This window comes from Cherax quadricarinatus, chromosome 60 (genome assembly GCF_038502225.1).
Source record: "Cherax quadricarinatus isolate ZL_2023a chromosome 60, ASM3850222v1, whole genome shotgun sequence".
Lineage (NCBI taxonomy): Eukaryota > Metazoa > Arthropoda > Malacostraca > Decapoda > Parastacidae > Cherax > Cherax quadricarinatus.
In genome coordinates this window covers 10,292,644-10,312,578 of record NC_091351.1, presented here as the reverse complement: position 1 = coordinate 10,312,578, position 19,935 = coordinate 10,292,644, and the positions used below count along the sequence as shown (strand labels likewise).

At 42.4% G+C, this 19,935-nt stretch overlaps 1 protein-coding gene across 1 annotated transcript in view; it reads right to left on the bottom strand.

The window, feature by feature from the left end:
* LOC128694435 (uncharacterized) overlaps positions 1 to 19,935 on the bottom strand; it is a 229,350-nt gene that overhangs the window by 191,202 nt on the left and 18,213 nt on the right. Inside the window, exons 3-7 of the mRNA XM_070097923.1 lie at positions 17,312 to 17,794; positions 15,525 to 15,626; positions 8,400 to 8,747; positions 7,778 to 7,901; positions 5,965 to 6,110 (exon numbers count right to left, since the gene is read on the bottom strand). Coding sequence (XP_069954024.1) covers positions 5,965 to 6,110; positions 7,778 to 7,901; positions 8,400 to 8,747; positions 15,525 to 15,626; positions 17,312 to 17,794 — 1,203 coding nt within the window. The remainder of the gene's footprint in view (positions 1 to 5,964; positions 6,111 to 7,777; positions 7,902 to 8,399; positions 8,748 to 15,524; positions 15,627 to 17,311; positions 17,795 to 19,935) is intronic.

Genomic DNA, 19,935 nt, shown 5'->3' with positions numbered 1-19,935 from the left:
ATATTTCTTGTCGTTTCCAACCTCTTTCAGCGTAGCCTTGGAAAGGAGGGGAAAGGAAGAAGAATGAGAATGGGACTGAGTAGGCTTGGTGAAACAGAAAGGAGGTGGAGGAACCTTAATTAAAGTCTTCTTACCGCCTCTGGCAGAAATCAAGAAGATATAAGTCATCACATTAATTCCCGATGTGTTTCCGCCCCTTTGTCAATCTTTATTTTCTTTTACCTCCAAAGTGAGATTTTTCCCTGGTCATCTTTAACAACATACCACGGAACAAATAGCCATATAACCTTCTTATTTTATTATCCACTTAACACAACGTTAAATGTCGTGATAGGACGTCATAAAACGTATGAGCGAGGGAACGTTCATGTCTGCCTTCACTAGCAACTCATGGTTCCAGCATCTTGGCTCCTCTCTCACCTCACCAGGTGTCAGCACCTTGCGCTTTGGTACGACATTACTATAATAATATATCTTTATATCTACAAGTACATGTACAAGGTATACAGTCATAGCTGACATCAATAACATACTACTATAAAGCCGCTTGTTATGCGACCCACACCAGTCGACTAACACCCAGGTACCTATTTTACTGATGGGGAACATAGACAGCCGGTGTAAAGAAACACGTCCAATGTTTTTATCCTCGCTGGGAGTCGAACCCAGACTCTCGCCGTGTGAAGAGAGAGCTTTAGCACCAGGCCATGAGGCACCACAATACTGATCCCAGATGTTTGCAAATTATCCCTCCAGCCTATCAAGAAAATAAGGAACCCACAGACAGGGATGAAAAAGAAAGAATATGTGTATATATACAGACATGGATACGGAACTAATTATAATGGTTGCAGACAGCCTTTCCCACAAGCTTAAGGACGGGTGAAGCGGTCAGTAGCAAGTCTTAACCTACAAGTTTGTGGGTGAGCGCCAGTCCGCCAGCCTGCCAGTGAGGCCTCCCAGGGCATCTTGTGGCCTAAATATGGGGGCGGAAGGCCACCCTAAACAAAGTGTAGTGACCTATAGTGTGGCAGGCCCCAAGGTACAGCACAGTGACCTGCTGCCATCCCTGCCATCTGCCGCCGACACCACTTCCGCCATCTGCCATCCACATCACTATCCTCACTGTGATATTGCTTCAGCTCTACCCGCCCACTTGAAGTGGGTGGCAGTGGTTCTAGACACAGTGCTCTTTATTCTGCTGTAGATTAAGTGGTTAGGTAGTGGAGACACAGAAGACGGCCACTGTGGAAAGAGGAAGGGCAAGACTGTGATCGTTAAGAATCTTCAGAGAAGCTTGCAATATGGACTATTTCTAGGTGGCTACTTATTGGCAGTCTAAGTGGTGTTACCATTTGTCACACTTGTGCAACAACTCACTATAATAACTCCTTAGATACTAGTACTATATTGCTTCTCTCCCAGGAATCCTATCTCAGTGTTACCTTGTCTAGGTGCTACACTGAGAGCTACCTTGTCTGAGCGCTATCTTGTCTGAGTGCTACATTGTTCGAGTATTACACTGAGTGCTACACTGAGAGGTCAGTGAAAGGTCACTGAGTGGCTTCTGGGAGGTCAGTGAGAGGTCACTGGAGGTCACTATCGACACAGTTATCACTTTCTGTGTCAGCTTTCATCAGTAAGTCATCTCCTTCACTACAACAATAACATCAGGAACGACAATAAAGAATAGTTAGCAGCCAGCTGTTATCACACACATAATAAAACCAGTACGTCCAATGACACGATTCGCCAATGTGGCGAACTAAATCAGTGTAGCGAACTAAACCACTGTGGCGCACTAAGCCAGTGTGGCTTAGTTCGCTTGGTGTCCTAAGGTCATTCTCTCCAGGACACTGTCCACAACTGCCGATTAAATCCCAGATACCTTTTTACTGCTACGTTAGCAGGAGCAGCAGGTGTTAGATCTACCTCGCTTAAGATTCGAACCCGGGTCCTCTTGGTTGTGGGCCGGGCGCTCTACCTATGACCTAAGAAACTCGCAAACGTTTAGTTTATTTTAAGGATGAAACAATGAGCGTCAATAAATGACTGTTGGTGTTGTTGGGCTTCCAGCAGCAACAGCTTCGTTGACCAGGCAAGAACAAAACAAGCCTGGCCAAGGGCTGGACAACGGGAAAAGGAAAACACTTCACACCGGTCACAGGTATACAGTGGCCTCCCAGACCTTTTCCTCCTAGTTGGGAGTGGTACCATGAGGCATGTTTCTTATTGCAACTCAGTTGAAGTTCCAAATTACATGTGCAATGCATCCCATCTTGTCTGCAATTTCCATCATAGGGACTTGAGGCCCTCATCCAGAAAGGTAATGAGACGAGTCTTGTCCTCCATCACTGGAACAATAATCACAGATGCCACGACTGACACATTTGAACACCACTGTGTCATCATTATCAGAGACAAATACTGTAGAGCATTTCCTTAGAATGAAGGTTGCAACAGCAAGGCAAAGTGATGACTGGCTTTTCTGGGGACTGGAGGAAGTAGTCGGACGAAGGGGCGAGCGTTAACGGGTAAGTTGACAGTCGGGTGGACGGATCGCTGAGTGTACAACATAAGAGAATCTACTGAACAAGCATTAGCGGGTCCAGGCGTCACCCAAAGATGCTGGAGCTTGAGTGTTATCCCACAGCTACAGCAACACGTCACCCAGAGTTCGCGTCGCGTGAGCGGCCATCCTCACTAGGTTACCACTGGCAAGAACGTGAGGAGGTAATGCCTCCTGAATAAGCTATGAAGGTAGAAGGTATAACAATACCGACAATGTGGTTGAGGGGACACAAGTGTATACACTTGAGGCATCTTTATTGAATACACTTCGGTCCTGGGACCTTGGTCACTGCAAGGACTCAGGACCCAAATGTATCCAGTAAAGGAGCCCCAAGTGTATGCTGTGTCTTTGCCTCTACGGCTAGCAATGTTTCCCATCATTCTCCATCCAAGGCTATGTTTCCCAGTCATACTCCATCCAAGGCTGGAGTTTACCTGGAGTTTACCTGGAGAGAGTTCCGGGGGTCAATGACCCCGCGGCCCGGTCTGTGACCAGGCCTCCTGGTGGATCAGAGCCTGATCAACCAGGCTGTTACTGCTGGCTGCACGCAAACCAACGTACGAGCCACAGCCCGGCTGGTCAGGAACCGACTTTAGGTGCTTGTCCAGTGCCAGCTTGAAGACTGCCAGGGGTCTATTGGTAATCTCCCTTATGTATGCTGAGAGGCAGTTGAACAGTTTCGGTCCCCTGACACTTATTGTATTGTCTCTTAACGTGATAGTGACACCCCTGCTTTTCATTGGGGGGATGTTGCATCGTCTGCCAAGTCTTTTGCTTTCGTTGTGAGTGATTTTCGTGCTCAAGTTCAGTACTAGTCCCTCTAGGATTTTCCAGGTGTATATAATCATGTATCTCTCCCGCCTGCGTCCCAGGGAATACAGGTTCCGGAACTTTAAGCGCTCCCAGTAATTGAGGTGTTTTATCTCCGTTATGCGCGCTGTGAAGGTTCTCTGTACATTTTCTAGGTCAGCAATTTCACCTGCCTTGAAAGGTGCTGTTAGTGTGCAGCAATATTCCAGCCTAGATAGAACAAGTGACCTGAAAAACCATACCCCGTTTGTTTCTCGCACTATTTTGTGGCCGGAATTTGTTTTGTACTCTGATGAAGTTTTAATTTCCTCGTGTTTACCATATCTGAGTAATTGAAATTTCTCATCGTTGAACTTCATATTGTTTTCTGCAGCCCACTGAAAGATTTGGTTGATGTCCGCCTGGAGCCTTGCAGTGTCTGCAATGGAAGACACTGTCATGCAGATTTGGGTGTCATCTGCAAAGGAAGACACGGTGCTGTGGCTGACATCCTTGTCTGTTAGATATGAGGATGAGAAACAAGATGGGAGTGAGTACTGTGCCTTGTGGAACAGAGCTTTTCACCATAGCCGCCTCGGACTTTACTCTGTTGACTACTACTCTTTGTGTTCTGTTTGTGAGGAAATTATAGATCCATCGACCGACTTTTCCTGTTATTCCTTTAGCACGCATTTTGTGCGCTATTACGCCATGGTCACACTTGTCGAAGGCTTTTGCAAAGTCTGTATATATTACATCTGCATTCTTTTTGTCTTCTAGTGCATTTAGGACCTTGTCGTAGTGATCCAATAGTTGAGACAGACAGGAGCGACCTGCTCTAAACCCATGCTGCCCTGGGTTGTGTAACTGATGGGTTTCTAGATGGGTGGCAATCTTGCTTCTTAGGACCCTTTCAAATATTTTTATGATATGGGAGGTTAGTGCTATCGGTCTGTAGTTCTTTGCTATTGCTTTACTGCCCCCTTTGTGGAGTGGGGCTATGTTTGTTGTTTTTAGTAGCTGTGGGACGACCCCCGTGTCCATGCTCCCTCTCCATAGGATGGTAAAAGCTCGTGATGCAGTTCTTGATGAACACGGAGTTCCATGAGTCTGGCCCTGGGGCAGAGTGCATGGGCATGTCATTTAACGCCTGTTCGAAGTCATTTGGCGTCAGGATAACATCGGATAGGCTTGTGTTAACCAAATTCTGTGGCTCTCTCATAAAAAATTCATTTTGATCTTCGACTCTGTCTGGTTAGCGGCTCGCTAAAAACTGAGTCATATTGGGACTTGAGTAGCTCACTCATTTCCTTGCTGTCATCTGTGTAGGACCCATCTTGTTTAAGTAGGGCCCCAATACTGGACGTTGTTCTCGACTTTGATTTGGCATATGAAAAGAAATACCTTGGGTTTCTTTCGATTTCATTTATGGCTTTTAGTTCTTCCCGCGATTCATGACTCCTATAAGATTCCTTTAGCTTCAGTTCGATGTTTGCTATTTCTCTGACCAGTGTCTCCCTACGCATTTCAGATACATTGGCCAATTTTAGCCGCTCTGTTATTCTTTTTCGTCGCCTGTAAAGGGAGCGCCTGTCTCTTTCTATTTTACATCTACTCCTCCTTTTTCTTAAAGGAATAAGCATTAAGCATACATCGAGTGCCACCGAGTTAATCTGTTCTAGGCTAGCTATTTCCCAGTCATACTCCATCCAAGGCTAGCTGTTTCCCAGTCATATTCCATCACACACGATATATTTCCTTCGTAGTTGAAATGTGTCAGCCTGTGCTGGGAGACTTCAGTTGAGCGATGAGGATATAGTCAAGTATTTCATTAATGGCTCGATACACAAATAACCCGCACATAAAAGAGAGAAGCTTACGACGACGTTTCGGTCCGACTTGGACCATTGGCAAAGTCACACTAACCAGAGGTGGAGCAGGACGGCTATATATATAGCCGTCTTGCTCCACCTCTGATTAGTGAGACTTTGTCAATGGTCCAAGTCGGACCGAAACGTCGTCGTAAGCTTCTCTCTTTTATGTGCGGGTTATTTGTGTATCGTTCCAGTCACGGTATTGTGCCTTTTTTTGTTATTAATGGTTCATCAGCTGTGAGAACTTCAAAAATTAACTTCTTGTAGAGCCAGAGTTACTGGTGTAGAGATTTATCTCTTTCATTTCTTGCATATCCTCACATTTTTAGTTAAACCACCGAGAACAACGAATCATACAGAGGTAGTCGCCATATACGGTAAAGACTGTGTATAACAAACCTTTATTGTAGACAATGTTTCGCTCCAAGTAGAGCTTTATCAAGACATGAAAAAGCTCTACACAGCTTTATCATTTCACTCGCATTTTACTCACGTTTTGTAATAAATAAAACTAAAAACATTTCTCCAGAAAAAAACGCTCCCACGAGAGAGTATCTTTCTATACAACCTCCGATTTTCGTACAATATCCTAACCTACCTGTCGAGGCTCGAGGGATCCTCAGTCCTGCAAGCCGGTCCGAAACCAGGCTTCTCCCATGACAACCTGTGAACTCAGTCACTACAGGTGACGACTCATTGCAGTAGACGAAGATATTAGTGGGTACTCACCTTGTCGGAGCCCTCGGTGAGCTCGAGACAGCGGAATTCGAGAAGGTCTGCGTGATCCTTGGTCTCCTGCAGCTCCATCTTCAGTGTGGCTGCCTGGGCCTCCAGTTCTAGCACCCTCGCTGACAGCCACCACGTTGCCGGCCCATCTGTACACACAATTCCATTAGTATATGGAATCTGTGGTTCCAGGAAATATCACCTCTGTGTACAGGTCTTATGCAAAGCCTAAATTGTAAAGGGTTATCAAGAAACACAGGTAATTAAAACTAAGTGCATAACGAGTGTAATATAAGTACAAGTTTGTAAGATTTACTAGCTATCCTACGTGTTCTTGAGAAAAGACCAGCAATCCTGATAAAGGGGAAAATCATTTAACAGATTCTCTCATAAGAGTGGGAAAGTAAAGTGTAGTATCGCTCTGTGTGGTTGCTGTCACCAGTCTCCTACATTCTTCTACAAATAATTTCACTCTTCCGTGAATGTAACATAGAGTAAAAATGGCATCGTGTGGAGGTGCCACCTGACCATCCTGGGTTCGAGACAACTACTCACTGTTGTCACTAGTACAGTATATCACTAATTCCACTATACTATCGCCACAGCATACTATAAGATATGTAATATTTGCTGCTTCTACTGTGTTTAACAGGCAAGCTAAACCGCAACTTAACCGTATTTAGCTCAAGATAATACACACCAGCTTCAATAGATGTGCCACAAGTCTGGCAGACTGACACAATGCCACAGGTTTTACACACTAACGAAGTTCTCACGCAGTGCCAGGAATATGGCACTGTGTCCTGAGTGTGTGCACTAGTGTCCTCTCATCCCCGAAAGGGTTTAGAGCAGTACATTACAAGTTACGAATACCTATATCTCATTTAAAACTGAATTATAGTTATACTGTGACAAGATATTTACACATCACCGATATAGTCACATGCCTATAGCTTTTTTGAGTAAGATACAAATTTGTAAACTCTTTATCAATGTTTTATAACTTAAACATCCAATTGCTTGTCAAGATATAGAAATACAACGAAAATAAGACTATAAATCCCGATGCGTTACCCTTGAATATTGTAACTTTGCACCGGTGTTGCTAGTGATGTTTTGTTTGTAAAGAGAAATTATAATTTTTTTCAGTGGAAAGATGATGGCAAAAGATGGTATCTGAGGCCAATGAAGTATAATGCGAGTCTTTATTGACCACGTTTCGCCCATATAGTGGGATTTATTAGGTCACAAAACTACTGTATGGGAGGAACATCTTCAATAAAGAATATCATTATACTGCATATATCTATCTACAAGAACCTCGATGGAAATAACTCACTTTGACTGACTTTTTTGTGGGTTATCCTAGGTAATTCATACATATGTTACTGTGTATGATAATTTATGTAACAGTATTTATGAGTACCTGTACCTAAATAAACTTACTTAATCTACACACACACACACACACACACACACACACACACACACACACACACACACACACACACACACATATATATATATATATATATATATATATATATATATATATATATATATATATATATATATATATATATATATATATATATATATATATATATATATATATATATATATATATATATATATATATATATATATATATATATATATATATATATATATATATATATATATATATATATATATATACTATATATATATATATATCCAGCTGTAGTTTTTGCAGAGTGCATATTTCACGTATTAACTGCATGCAACATTCTTATTTCCAAAGAGAAGTGCATGATGACTCCCCCAGTACACTGACCTTTGCCTGGGAAGTCCAGTACTGATGAACTGGACGCTGAAGTGGACGCCAGTAGCTGGTAAGACTTCTGCAACTCTTGGTGATCCTTGGATAACTGCACATACTTGTCGCTGATTTCATTAATCTGAAATGTTTAAAAAAACGTTGTAAGTTAGGTCAGTAGGCAAATTTCAAATAAAAATAATCGAAGATATATGTGTAACATTAAAATAAGTCACCTTGTCTGAATTTATTGAGTTATCCTATGTAAGTTCATTTAAAAAAATCTAAACTTGTATAATATACCTGGTAAAGCTAATTTATTTACTTAAAATGTGCACATTCCTAAAACTTCAATGTTATTATTATTGTTATTAAATTCATGAGTGAATAAAACTTCAATAGTTAATCTTGATATGCACTCGTTTTCTTTGAACAGTTATCTTGGATTAAAGAAAACAACATCTTTACTACTTTAGAGGATAAGCTATACTAAATTATGTTTCCTTATATTTATATAATTTGGCATTGTAAATCTCATTATTAATTCAATGTAACTAGGAAAATATATTCATCCTGGCGGTAATACTGCACATGGTAGATGTCTACCTTTTGATGACACCAGGAACTGTGGCCAACATACCTGTGGCCAAACGGGAGGCTCTGTGCCTGGTGTAGTGGGCGTAAGGAAGGCTGTGGACATTGTAGCATCTTCCAGCGTGATGGATGACAGCTGGGCGTGACTCTCGGATGTGGTGGGCGAAAGGATAGTCGTGGGCGTGGTGGCATCATCCAGCGTGATGGCTGGCATCTGGATGTGGGGTGTGGTGGGCGTGGGGAAGGTGGTGGGATAAGTTGCAGCCTCCGGGGTGAACTCTGAAAACTGACCAGGAGAGTTGTTCTGTGGTGTAGTGGGCGTGGATGCAGGCGTTGACGTGGGCGTGCTCTCTTCGTCGCTGTTCTGTTCCATCACTGTTGGCAGCTCAGATACCTGGGGAAATACAAACTATTATCAAAACTATTATTATTATCAAAAGGAAGCGCTAAACCTACCAGGGTCATACAGCAATGCAGGATAGGAACTGATGTAGAGTCTAAGAATAAATAAGGGTTGAGATGACAATAAATGTAAAGTTAGGAGGGGCTGTGAGGAGTGTTAAAGTAAGGATTATCAAAGCTTGTGTACTAAATCAGTTGCGAGGAGAGAAAATAAAGTAAGGGTGTTAGAGCGGTGACGACGTCGGAAGAAAAATAGTTATAACCACGACCATAATTTTTAAAGGGATGGACCGGTATGCCAACGGAAGGCCTCGGTCAGATGACCAAAAACTCCAACGGCGGGTCATCATATGACTAAGACCCGCGTCAGGAAACACTTCTCTGTTTCCTGACAAACCTTACCTAACCTAACTAGACAATTCTCACAAAGTGGAACAGGACGCCTCTCCATTAGATACCCATGAGCTAGAAGAGTGTGTCCGATGCGAAGACGGGAGAGTGTTGTCTCCCAACCTCGGTATCGATGACAAGAAGGCCAGAAACCCGAACTTGGTTTGTTGTGAGTCATATCAGATCAACGTTGTTGCCAGCGGTTAAGAAGGTGGGTAGAGATTACAGCAAAATAGTCAGAGAATGGAATACCTTTGTATGAAACTAGTAGGTCATGTACTGCAGATCACGCAGCAGAGTCTGCCTGCTCATTGCCCTGAACATCAATATGACCAGGGACCCAACAGAAAACGTTTTCTTTATTTTTGCTAGTAATGTGGAGCAACCAGAGTTGTATACGAAGAACTAGGGGATGAGGTGAATCAAATTTTTTAATAGCTTGCAAATCACTAAAGGAATCTGAGACGATTTCAAACTTTGAAGTAGGCATAGATGCAATACGGATAATTGCAATGAGAATGGCGTACATTTAAGCTGTAAAAATGCTAGCCGGGTCTAATAAATGACCTCGCACCATACTGTGAGGAAACAGCTGCAAACCCAACACCAACAGAGGATTTAAAATCATTAGTGCAATGGAATGAGAATGAGATTAGAAGTGATTAAGAAAAAGAGAGCGAGAAACAACTGTAAGGATTTGGGGTTTCGCACACGGCAGTGGGGAAGAACAGACACTAACTGTCGAAACTTTCTAAAGGGGAAGTGAAAAGTTAGATGCTAGATGCTAGATGCTGGATGAGTGGAACAAACTCCCAAGTACAGTTATAGAGGCCAGAACGTTGTGTAGCTTTAAAAATAGGTTGGATAAATACATGAGTGGATGTGGGTGGGTGTGAGTTAGACCTGATAGCTTGTGCTACCAGGTCGGTTGCCGTGTTCCTCTCTTAAGTCAATGTGACCTGACCTGACTAGGTTGGGTGCATTGGCTTAAGCCGGTAGGAGACTTGGACCTGCCTCGCATGGGCCAGTAGGCCTTCTGCAGTGTTCCTTCGTTCTTATGTTCTTCTTCTTCTTCTTCTTCTTATAAAGGGGGCAACTGAAGAGAAGATAAGAGCGATTGAAGACGAAGAGAAAAGGGACGGAGTAAACAGGGGGGGCGAACAAATGATGGACTTCTGCTAACGTTCGTTACTATCCTGTATGTAGAAGGATCGTGAAGGTCATGAGAGCGGACAAAATAGCGGAGGCAATGAGCATCACGACGATCGTTCAAGGATGGGGCATTTACTTCTGCATAGAGGGTCTCGACAGGTGAGGAGCGAAAAAACAACTAAACGTAAACGTAATCTCTGATGATAGATGGGATCGAGTTTAGAAAGAGTTGCAGGAGAGGCCGCAGAATATATCTGGTCACCATAATCTAGCTTCGATAAAATTAGGGCTGAATGCAGTCGAAGGAGGGTTCGACGATCCGCCCTCCGTGAAAGATGAGGGAGGGTTTTCAGGACGTTCAGTCGGCTATGGCAAGTTACCTTCAGGGAGGTAATGTAATGTTTCCAGTAGGCCGATAAATCTGACCGTATCACATCCAGGGATTCATGAGCCATACAGGTACAATGAAATATCAGGGACGATTGAACGTCTGGTGAATGTAATTGTTTGTGTTTCAGCACCAGAAAATTTAAACCCATGAGTAGTAGCCCAATGGGAACCACTGTTGACAGCATTCTGGAGAGAGGCTGTTACTAGGCAACAGTCAGCGCCTGCACAAGCTATAGCGAAATCATTAACATAGAGTTATGACCAAATATTAGATGCGAGAACAAATGTCAGATCATTTATCGCAAGGAGAAAAGGTGTGGTGCTAAGGACACATCCCTGAGGAACACCTTCAGCTTGGACAAAGTCCGGGGAAAACAAATTAACCCGAACACGGAAATGTCTCCCAGATAAGAAGTTTGCAAGAAATAATAACAGATTGCCTCGGAGGCCTAAGGAGTGAGCTTAGGCCATGATGTTGTACCTCCAAGTAGTGCCATAAGCCTTTTCAAGATCAAAAAAGACTGCTATAACGGAGTGGTTACTAACAAAGGCATTACGAACATAGGTATCTAAGCAGAGTAAGGCGTCAATAGTAGAGCGGCCCTTACGAAAGTCATATTGACTAGTGGAGAGACTATTGTGCTTCTAAATACCACATCAAACATCTATTTACCAGACATTCCATCACCTTACAAACTGCACTGATAAGAGCAATGGGACGATAGTGTGAGGTATCATGTCCTGAAGTACCTGGTTTACGAAAAGGTAGAACTATGGCAGATTTCCACAGGTGGGGAAGAACTCCTTGCGACCAGATAAGATTGAATAGACGTAAGAGAACGGTAAGGGCTGACGGATGTCAATGCTGAAGCATACGAATATGAATGCCATCAGGCCCAGCTGCCGATGATCAGCAAGCGGAAAGTGTTGACTTTAGTTCTGGAAGTGTAAAAGGCACATTATAGGGCTCTTCTCTGCTAGAAGAAAAGTCTAAGACAGTGACTCTCTGGCAAGCTTGGAGTACACATTGGAGTACACATTTTTGTGCAGAATGATAGTTCTGCATTTCCTGTACCTTGAGAATGACAATTCGGAATAATCCAGTAAACTGCTAATAATAATAATAATAATAATAATAATAATAATAATAATAATAATAATAATAATAATAATAATAATAATAATAACAAAAAAAGGCACAATACCGTGACTGGAACGATACACAAATAACCCGCACATAGAAGAGAGGAGCTTTCTTCTGTCGTGTGTTTCTGCTCCTTCATTATTTTTTCATCACTTCCCCTTCCCCCACCTCTGTGCACTTGCTCTCCCTCTGTGGGCACCTAGCTCCCTTGCAGTGCTCCCCTTTCTTTGTATTTGACTGGCTCCTCCTCCTTAATACCCCACTACTACCACTACCACTACTACTACTACTACTTCTACTACTACCACCACTACTACTACTACTACCACTACTACCACCATTACCTCTTCCTGCTTATATATAGCCGTCCTGCTCCACTTCTGGTTAGTGTGACTTTGTAAATGGTCCAAGTCGGACCGAAACGTCATCGTAAGCTCCTCTCTTTTTCTAATAATAATAATAATAATAATAATAATAATAATTTCCATAAGTATATGATACAACTTACACAGACCACGGAACGGGCAGGGATTGAGCCCATGGCAAGTGACTCCTAAAACTCTGAGACTCACTTTCAATTTGCTTCCATGGTTTCAATCCCCACCCGTTCCTTGGTTTATTTTCAGTCGTGTTATCACGATTTCGTGAGACAACTTATAAAAATTTTAATGGCATTAAATTTTTAAGATTTGTGAAAAATCAAGTTAAAAAGTAATATTTGTATAGTGTGTGAGAGCGTCAGGATGTGAAGTGTTATTGGAGTGTAAGTAAGATAACACTTATGGAGGAATTCAGGGGAAACCGGTTAGCAGCTTTTGATTCCTTAAGGGAGGAAGTGGAGTGACTGCACCCTGAAGGAAGGGTCGGGAAGCTGCGGTTCAGAGGGTCACTTGAATTGTGATGTCAACACATGTCTGGCAATACAGCTACTGAATAATGGTGAATGTTTTCGTTATGGGTCGCCCTACAGTGATGGGTCACACCTGATTTTGGTAAAAAAGGAATAAGTGGGACTTGTATGAAGGATTATGTTAAAAACTTTCTGAATATTATATTCCTTTTGTAAACTTATAAGTTAGAAGTGTGTCGTAGTACTGGTCACAGTGTTTCTCAGTAAACGTGTAGCCACCGTCCACCAGACACGCTGGCCCGTGACCTGGTGGACAGTGGCCCGTGGCCTGGTGGACAGTGGCCCGTGGCCTGGTGGACAGTGGCCCGTGACCTGGTGGACAGTGGCCCGTGGCCTGGTGGACAGTGGCCCGTGGCCTGGTGGCAATAACTCTTGCTTCACATAGTGAGGGTCCGAGTTCGATTCCCGGCAAATCGTGGAAACACTGGACGTGTTTCCTTACACTGGTTGTCTATGTTCACTCATCAGTAAAATGGATACCTGATAGTTAGTGGACTGGTGTGGGTCGCATCCTGGGACAAAACTGACCCAATTTGCCCGAGATGTTCTGCATAACAAGCGGCTTTCTATATAGTAGTATGTCATTGATGTCAGCTGTGGTCTGTATACCTTGTACATGTACTTGTAGAAATAAAGATATTATTATTATTATTATTATTATTATTATTATTATTATTATTATTATTATTATTATCATTATTATTATTATTATTATTATTATTATTATTATTATTATTAGGATGCAGACGAACTGTGTACCCAGGACCAGACTGGAACCATCAGAGACTCTAAGTCATGTCAAGTTTAAGAGACACCGAACAACAACAAAATAATGGGATATAATAAAGTATAGAGTAGAAGTTTTTGAGACTTCCTGTACCGTATCTGTATGCTCGGTAAAGACATACAGAATAAGACATTTACTATTCAGTCGGCATCACTAGTGACAAGTATTACTAGTGATAGGTGTTACCTATGGAATAAGACCTTTACTATTTAGGTGGCATCAAGACTCAGAACAAAATCCCTAGACAAGCCAAATCAAAGAAATCATTGCAAATATTATTGTCTTATTACTATTGTTTTGGTTATAATAATTTGGGTTTTTGTATGCTATAACAGAAAGTCTTTTGCTACTCTCACAGTTAACAATGGTTAAAATAACTTAAATTTGTCCCACAACTCCCCTACTCTAAAAAATAAAAAAAATCCTTGCAGTAAAGACAAGTACTTATTGATACAAGGTTGGTAACTTGCGCGGCTGAAGCAGTACACTTCACTTAAGTTATTGTGATTTAACTACCTGGAGTTTACCTGGAGAGAGTTCCGGGGGTCAACGCCCCCGCGGCCCGGTCTGTGACCAGGCCTCCTGGTGGATCAGAGCCTGATCAACCAGGCTGTTGCTGCTGGCTGCACGCAAACTAACGTACGAGCCACAGCCCGGCTGATCAGGAACTGACTTTAGGTGCTTGTCCAGTGCCAGCTTGAAGACTGCCAGGGGTCTGTTGGTAATCCCCCTTATGTGTGCTGGGAGGCAGTTGAACAGTCTCGGGCCCCTGACACTTATTGTATGTTCTCTTAACGTGCTAGTGACACCCCTGCTTTTCATTGGGGGGATGGTGCATCGTCTGCCAAGTCTTTTGCTTTCGTAGTGAGTGATTTTCGTGTGCAAGTTCGGTACTAGTCCCTCTAGGATTTTCCAGGTGTATATAATCATGTATCTCTCCCTCCTGCGTTCCAGGGAATACAGGTTTAGGAACCTCAAGCGCTCCCAATAATTGAGGTGTTTTATCTCCGTTATGCACGCCGTGAAAGTTCTCTGTACATTTTCTAGGTCAGCAATTTCACCTGCCTTGAAAGGTGCTGTTAGTGTGCAGCAATATTCTAGCCTAGATAGAACAAGAGACCTGAAGAGTGTCATCATGGGCTTGGCCTCCCTAGTTTTGAAGGTTCTCATTATCCATCCTGTCATTTTTCTAGCAGATGCGATTGATACAATGTTATGGTCCTTGAAGGTGAGATCCTCCGACATGATCACTCCCAGGTCTTTGACGTTGGTGTTTCGCTCTATTTTGTGGCCAGAATTTGTTTTGTACTCTGACATAACTATGACATAACTAAAAAAAAAAGTGTATACAAATAAGGTACACAATGCAGGTTATGGTATTTTAGTTTGAAGACTTGTCGTCAACCAGGAACTTTCTCAATTCACCAGAATTAATAGAAGTCTCGATATATTGTACCTTTGTGTTATAACCGAAGGAGAGGTACCAATAGTCTGGTGGTGACGCCACCAAGCAGAACGCCTGGCCAGGCACCAAGCCTCTGGGGCGATGATCCGTGAAAACACTCAGGGAAAATCCCCATGTACACAATGAATGGAAATCAAGGAGGAAAAACTTGCATGACTGGGAGCCACCGAGCTTACACGAGAGGAGGAGGAGAAGAGGAGCAGGAGGAGGAGGAGAAGAGGAGCAGGAGGAGGAGGAGAAGAGGAGCAGGAGGAGGAGGAGAAGAGGAGCAGGAGGAGGAGGAGAAGAGGAGCAGGAGGAGGAGGAGAAGAGAAGCAGGAGGAGGAAGAGGGGCAGGAGGAAGAGGTGGAGAAGATAAGAAAAATAGGAAGGAAGAAGGAAAGAAGAAAGAGTGGAGGATGAAGAAGAGGGGATGTAGGAGGAGGAAGGAGAGGGAGGGGGTGGATTAAGAACAGGGGAATTAGGAGAATGTAGAGTACGAAAGGATAATGAATATAAGATACCAGTAGACTGGAGGTATCACATCCTCACCTTGACACAAGACTCTCTACGCAGTGACCACGACGTTGGCCGCGCCAGACACTCTCTCTCCTGCAGCAGATTTTCACGATCCTGCAGCAGACACTCCCGCTCCTGCAACACACAAACATAAAGGTCAGTTAATACTTCGACGGCTGGCTCAAGATATTCTCACATTCATCTGTCAGACAGAGAGTGATGTGTGTTAGTATGTTAAGCAGAGTGGGTAAGGTTTACTTAGGTGAAGTGGAGCCTTTCACTGAGGCTGATTCAATGTAGGTGTGAGCAAGGTAAATAAGATGGTAAGAGACACCTGGCGTCACCTTCCTTATGTCTGTGAAGAACACACATTTCACTTAATAACCACTGGAGCAGTGGGCGCTACCATGTAAGTTCTCACACAGACACTGGGGTCTTTAATATTTCCACTGGGATCCTAATAATTTAACTGGGAGGGGGGATTTCTTAATATTTCCATTTGGGTCCCTAATATTCACCCTGGGATGGGTTGAGAATATAGAAACTATGTATTGTGCCAAAACAAAAGCATTCACATTGCTAAACTCACAAACTAGTATTTAGTCACTTAGTATTTAGTCAACTTACTCCACAATTTGTAATAATTTAGGGTTAAGAATTAATCTAAGTTTGCCCGAAATGCCTAGCCATGCTAGGTGCTCTAGTGGCCCCCTCTGTAATAAGTATTTTATTACATGTAAACCACACAATAACCAAAATCTGTAAACCCCACATTGTAATCCTTATAGAGAATAAACTTTGATTTGATTTGATTAGATTTGATTGTGTTTTCCTATTTTTTTTGGGTTAATCTGGATTTTTATTTATTTATTTATTTATTTTATTTATTTATTTTATTTATTTATTTTATTTATTTATGAAATCTAGATAATGTACTCTTTTGTGCCTAAAACATCTGTGTGCCCTCAGGCCTTTCTCAAAAGGTCTGTATATTTAAATAGAAGTGCTGGATCAATCAGTCTGTGATGTGTGAGCCAGCGGGCCTCCAAAAGCAACAACCTGGTTGATCAGGCGTCACCAGACGAGCCTGGCCCAGGACCGGGCTGCGGGAGCATGAAAACTCTCGAACTCCCTCCCCCATACTAGTGGCTTCCTTTAGTGCCTAACAATGTTTCATTACATGTAAACTACTTAAGCTTTATAAAGCAACATGAAAAGATTAGATTTTGCCACCGAAGTGGCTAGTTCAAAGTTTATTCTCTATAAGGATTACAATGTTGAGTTTACAGAAATTTGGTTATTGTGTGGTTTACATGTAGTAAAATAGTGATTACAGAGTGTACCACTAGAACACTTAGCATGGCTAGGCATTTCGGGCAGACTTAGTTTTATTCTTAATTGTAAAATATTACAAATTATGAGGTAAGTTGGTATTATGGCTAAGTGACTAAATACTAGTTTGTGAGTTTAGCAATGTGAATGCTTTTGTTTTGGCACAGTATATAGTTTCAGTATTGGAGTATCACAGGATTCATTATTTTAAGACTGAGATTAATATTTCTGTTTATTTCTGTTTAGTTTATTGTGCACTCCATATCCATCCTGTGGACGGTAGCGCGAGAGCATATGGATACACAAAAGGCCTAGGAACTAGGCCCCAAAGGGTTAACAGAGCATGAAAAGACAAAACAAAAATGAATTTGAATTTGAAAAAGTAATGGTATACTAAAACAAGAAAACGGGGATACATGCCACTGTTAAAGAAAACGTGAAAATTAGTAGTAGCTCCAGCGGTAACTCAAGTAAAATGTGATGCTCACCATGACTTCCTCGCTTAGGTCGATGATTCTCAGCTGTTGCTCCTCTATCACTTGTTTCTGTTCCTCCATGACCTGCTTCTGCGCCTCCATCACTTGACCCTGCTCCTCCATCTTCAGTAAGCTTTCCTCCAGCTGTTGCTCCAGATTCGTTCTCTCGTACTCGAACTTCCGCTGCTGCTGCTCCAGTTGATTCACCATTCTCTGTCTCTCCTCCTCCCATTCCTGCTCCTTCTGTCCCAACTGCTGGATTTGCTCCTCTATCTGGATCTTCTGCTGTTCGACTTGGAGTCGCAGTTGTTCCACCTCTTCTGCCATGGCAGGGGATGGCAGGGTGTGCATGTCGTCGTCTAGGTGAGGGATTGAGATCTGCATCTCTCCTACTATACTTCCTTGTCGTCCCCTGCCTGACTGACTGGGCAGGTTGTGTTGCTGCTGCTGCTGCTGGCTGCAGGTGTTGCTGCTGTTCTGGCTGACACATGGCTCCTGCAAAATATATACTCTTAAATATTCTAAAGGAGTACGGTTAGTAAGTTTATTCAGGTATACACATATAGCTTGTAGGTAGTAGGTTGGTAGACAGCAACCACTCAGGGAAGTACTACCGTCCTGCCAGATGACTGTGAAACAGAAACCTGTAACTGTTTTGCATGATGGTAGGATTGCTGGCTTCTTTTTCTGTCTCATAAACACGCTAGATAACAGGGATATCTTGCTACTCCTACTTACACTTTGGTCACACTTCACAGACACGCACATGCATATATATATATACATACATCTAGGTTTTTCTCCTTTTTCTAAATAGCTCTTGTTCTTCTTTATTTCTTCTATTGTCCATGGAGAAGTGGAAAAGAATCTTTCCTCCGTAAGCCATGCGTGTCGTATGAGGCAACTAAAATGCCGGGAGCAATGGGCTAGTAACCCCTTCTCCTGTAGACATTTACTAAAAAAGAGAAGAAGAAAAACTTCATAAAACTGGGATGCTTGAATGTGCGTGGATGTAGTGCGGATGACAAGAAACAGATGATTGCTGATGTTATGAATGAAAAGAAGTTGGATGTCCTGGCCCTAAGCGAAACAAAGCTGAAGGGGGTAGGGGAGTTTCTGTGGGGGGAAATAAATGGGATTAAATCTGGAGTATCTGAGAGAATTAGAGCAAAGGAAGGGGTAGCAGTAATGTTGAATGATCAGTTATGGAAGGAGAAAAGAGAATATGAATGTGTAAATTCAAGAATTATGTGGATTAAAGTAAAGGTTGGATGCGAGAAGTGGGTCATAATAAGCGTGTATGCACCTGGAGAAGAGAGGAATGCAGAGGAGAGAGAGAGATTTTGGGAGATGTTAAGTGAATGTATAGGAGCCTTTGAACCAAGTGAGAGAGCAATTGTGGTAGGGGACCTGAATGCTAAAGTAGGAGAAACTTTTAGAGAGGGTGTGGTAGGTAAGTTTGGGGTGCCAGGTGTAAATGATAATGGGAGCCCTTTGATTGAACTTTGTATAGAAAGGGGTTTAGTTATAGGTAATACATATTTTAAGAAAAATAGGATAAATAAGTATACACGATATGATGTAGGGCGAAATGACAGTAGTTTGTTGGATTATGTATTGGTAGATAAAAGACTGTTGAGTAGACTTCAGGATGTACATGTTTATAGAGGGGCCACAGATATATCAGATCACTTTCTAGTTGTAGCTACACTGAGAGTAAAAGGTAGATGGGATACAAGGAGAATAGAAGCATCAGGAAAGAGAGAGGTGAAGGTTTATAAACTAAAAGAGGAGGCAGTTAGGGTAAGATATAAACAGCTATTGGAGGATAGATGGGCTAATGAGAGCATAGGCAATGGTGTCGAAGAGGTATGGGGTAGGTTTAAAAATGTAGTGTTAGAGTGTTCAGCAGAAGTTTGTGGTTACAGGAAAGTGGGTGCGGGAGGGAAGAGGAGCGATTGGTGGAATGATGATGTAAAGAGAGTAGTAAGGGAGAAAAAGTTAGCATATGAGAAGTTTTTACAAAGTAGAAGTGATGCAAGGAGGGAAGAGTATATGGACAAAAAGAGAGAGGTTAAGAGAGTGGTGAAGCAATGTAAAAAGAGAGCAAATGAGAGAGTGGGTGAGATGTTATCAACAAATTTTGTTGAAAATAAGAAAAAGTTTTGGAGTGAGATTAACAAGTTAAGAAAGCCTAGAGAACAAATGGATTTGTCAGTTAAAAATAGGAGAGGAGAGTTATTAAATGGAGAGTTAGAGGTATTGGGAAGATGGAGGGAATATTTTGAGGAATTGTTAAATGTTGATGAAGATAGGGAAGCTGCGATTTCGTGTATAGGGCAAGGAGGAACACCATCTTGTAGGAGTGAGGAAGAGCCAGTTGTGAGTGTGGGGGAAGTTCGTGAGGCAGTAGGTAAAATGAAAGGGGGGTAAGGCAGCCGGGATTGATGGGATAAAGATAGAAATGTTAAAAGCAGGTGGGAATAGAGTTTTGGGGTGGTTGGTGCAATTATTTAATAAATGTATGGAAGAGGGTAAGGTACCTAGGGATTGGCAGAGAGCATGCATAGTTCCTTTGTATAAAGGCAAAGGGGATAAAAGAGAGTGCAAAAATTATAGGGGGATAAGTCTGTTGA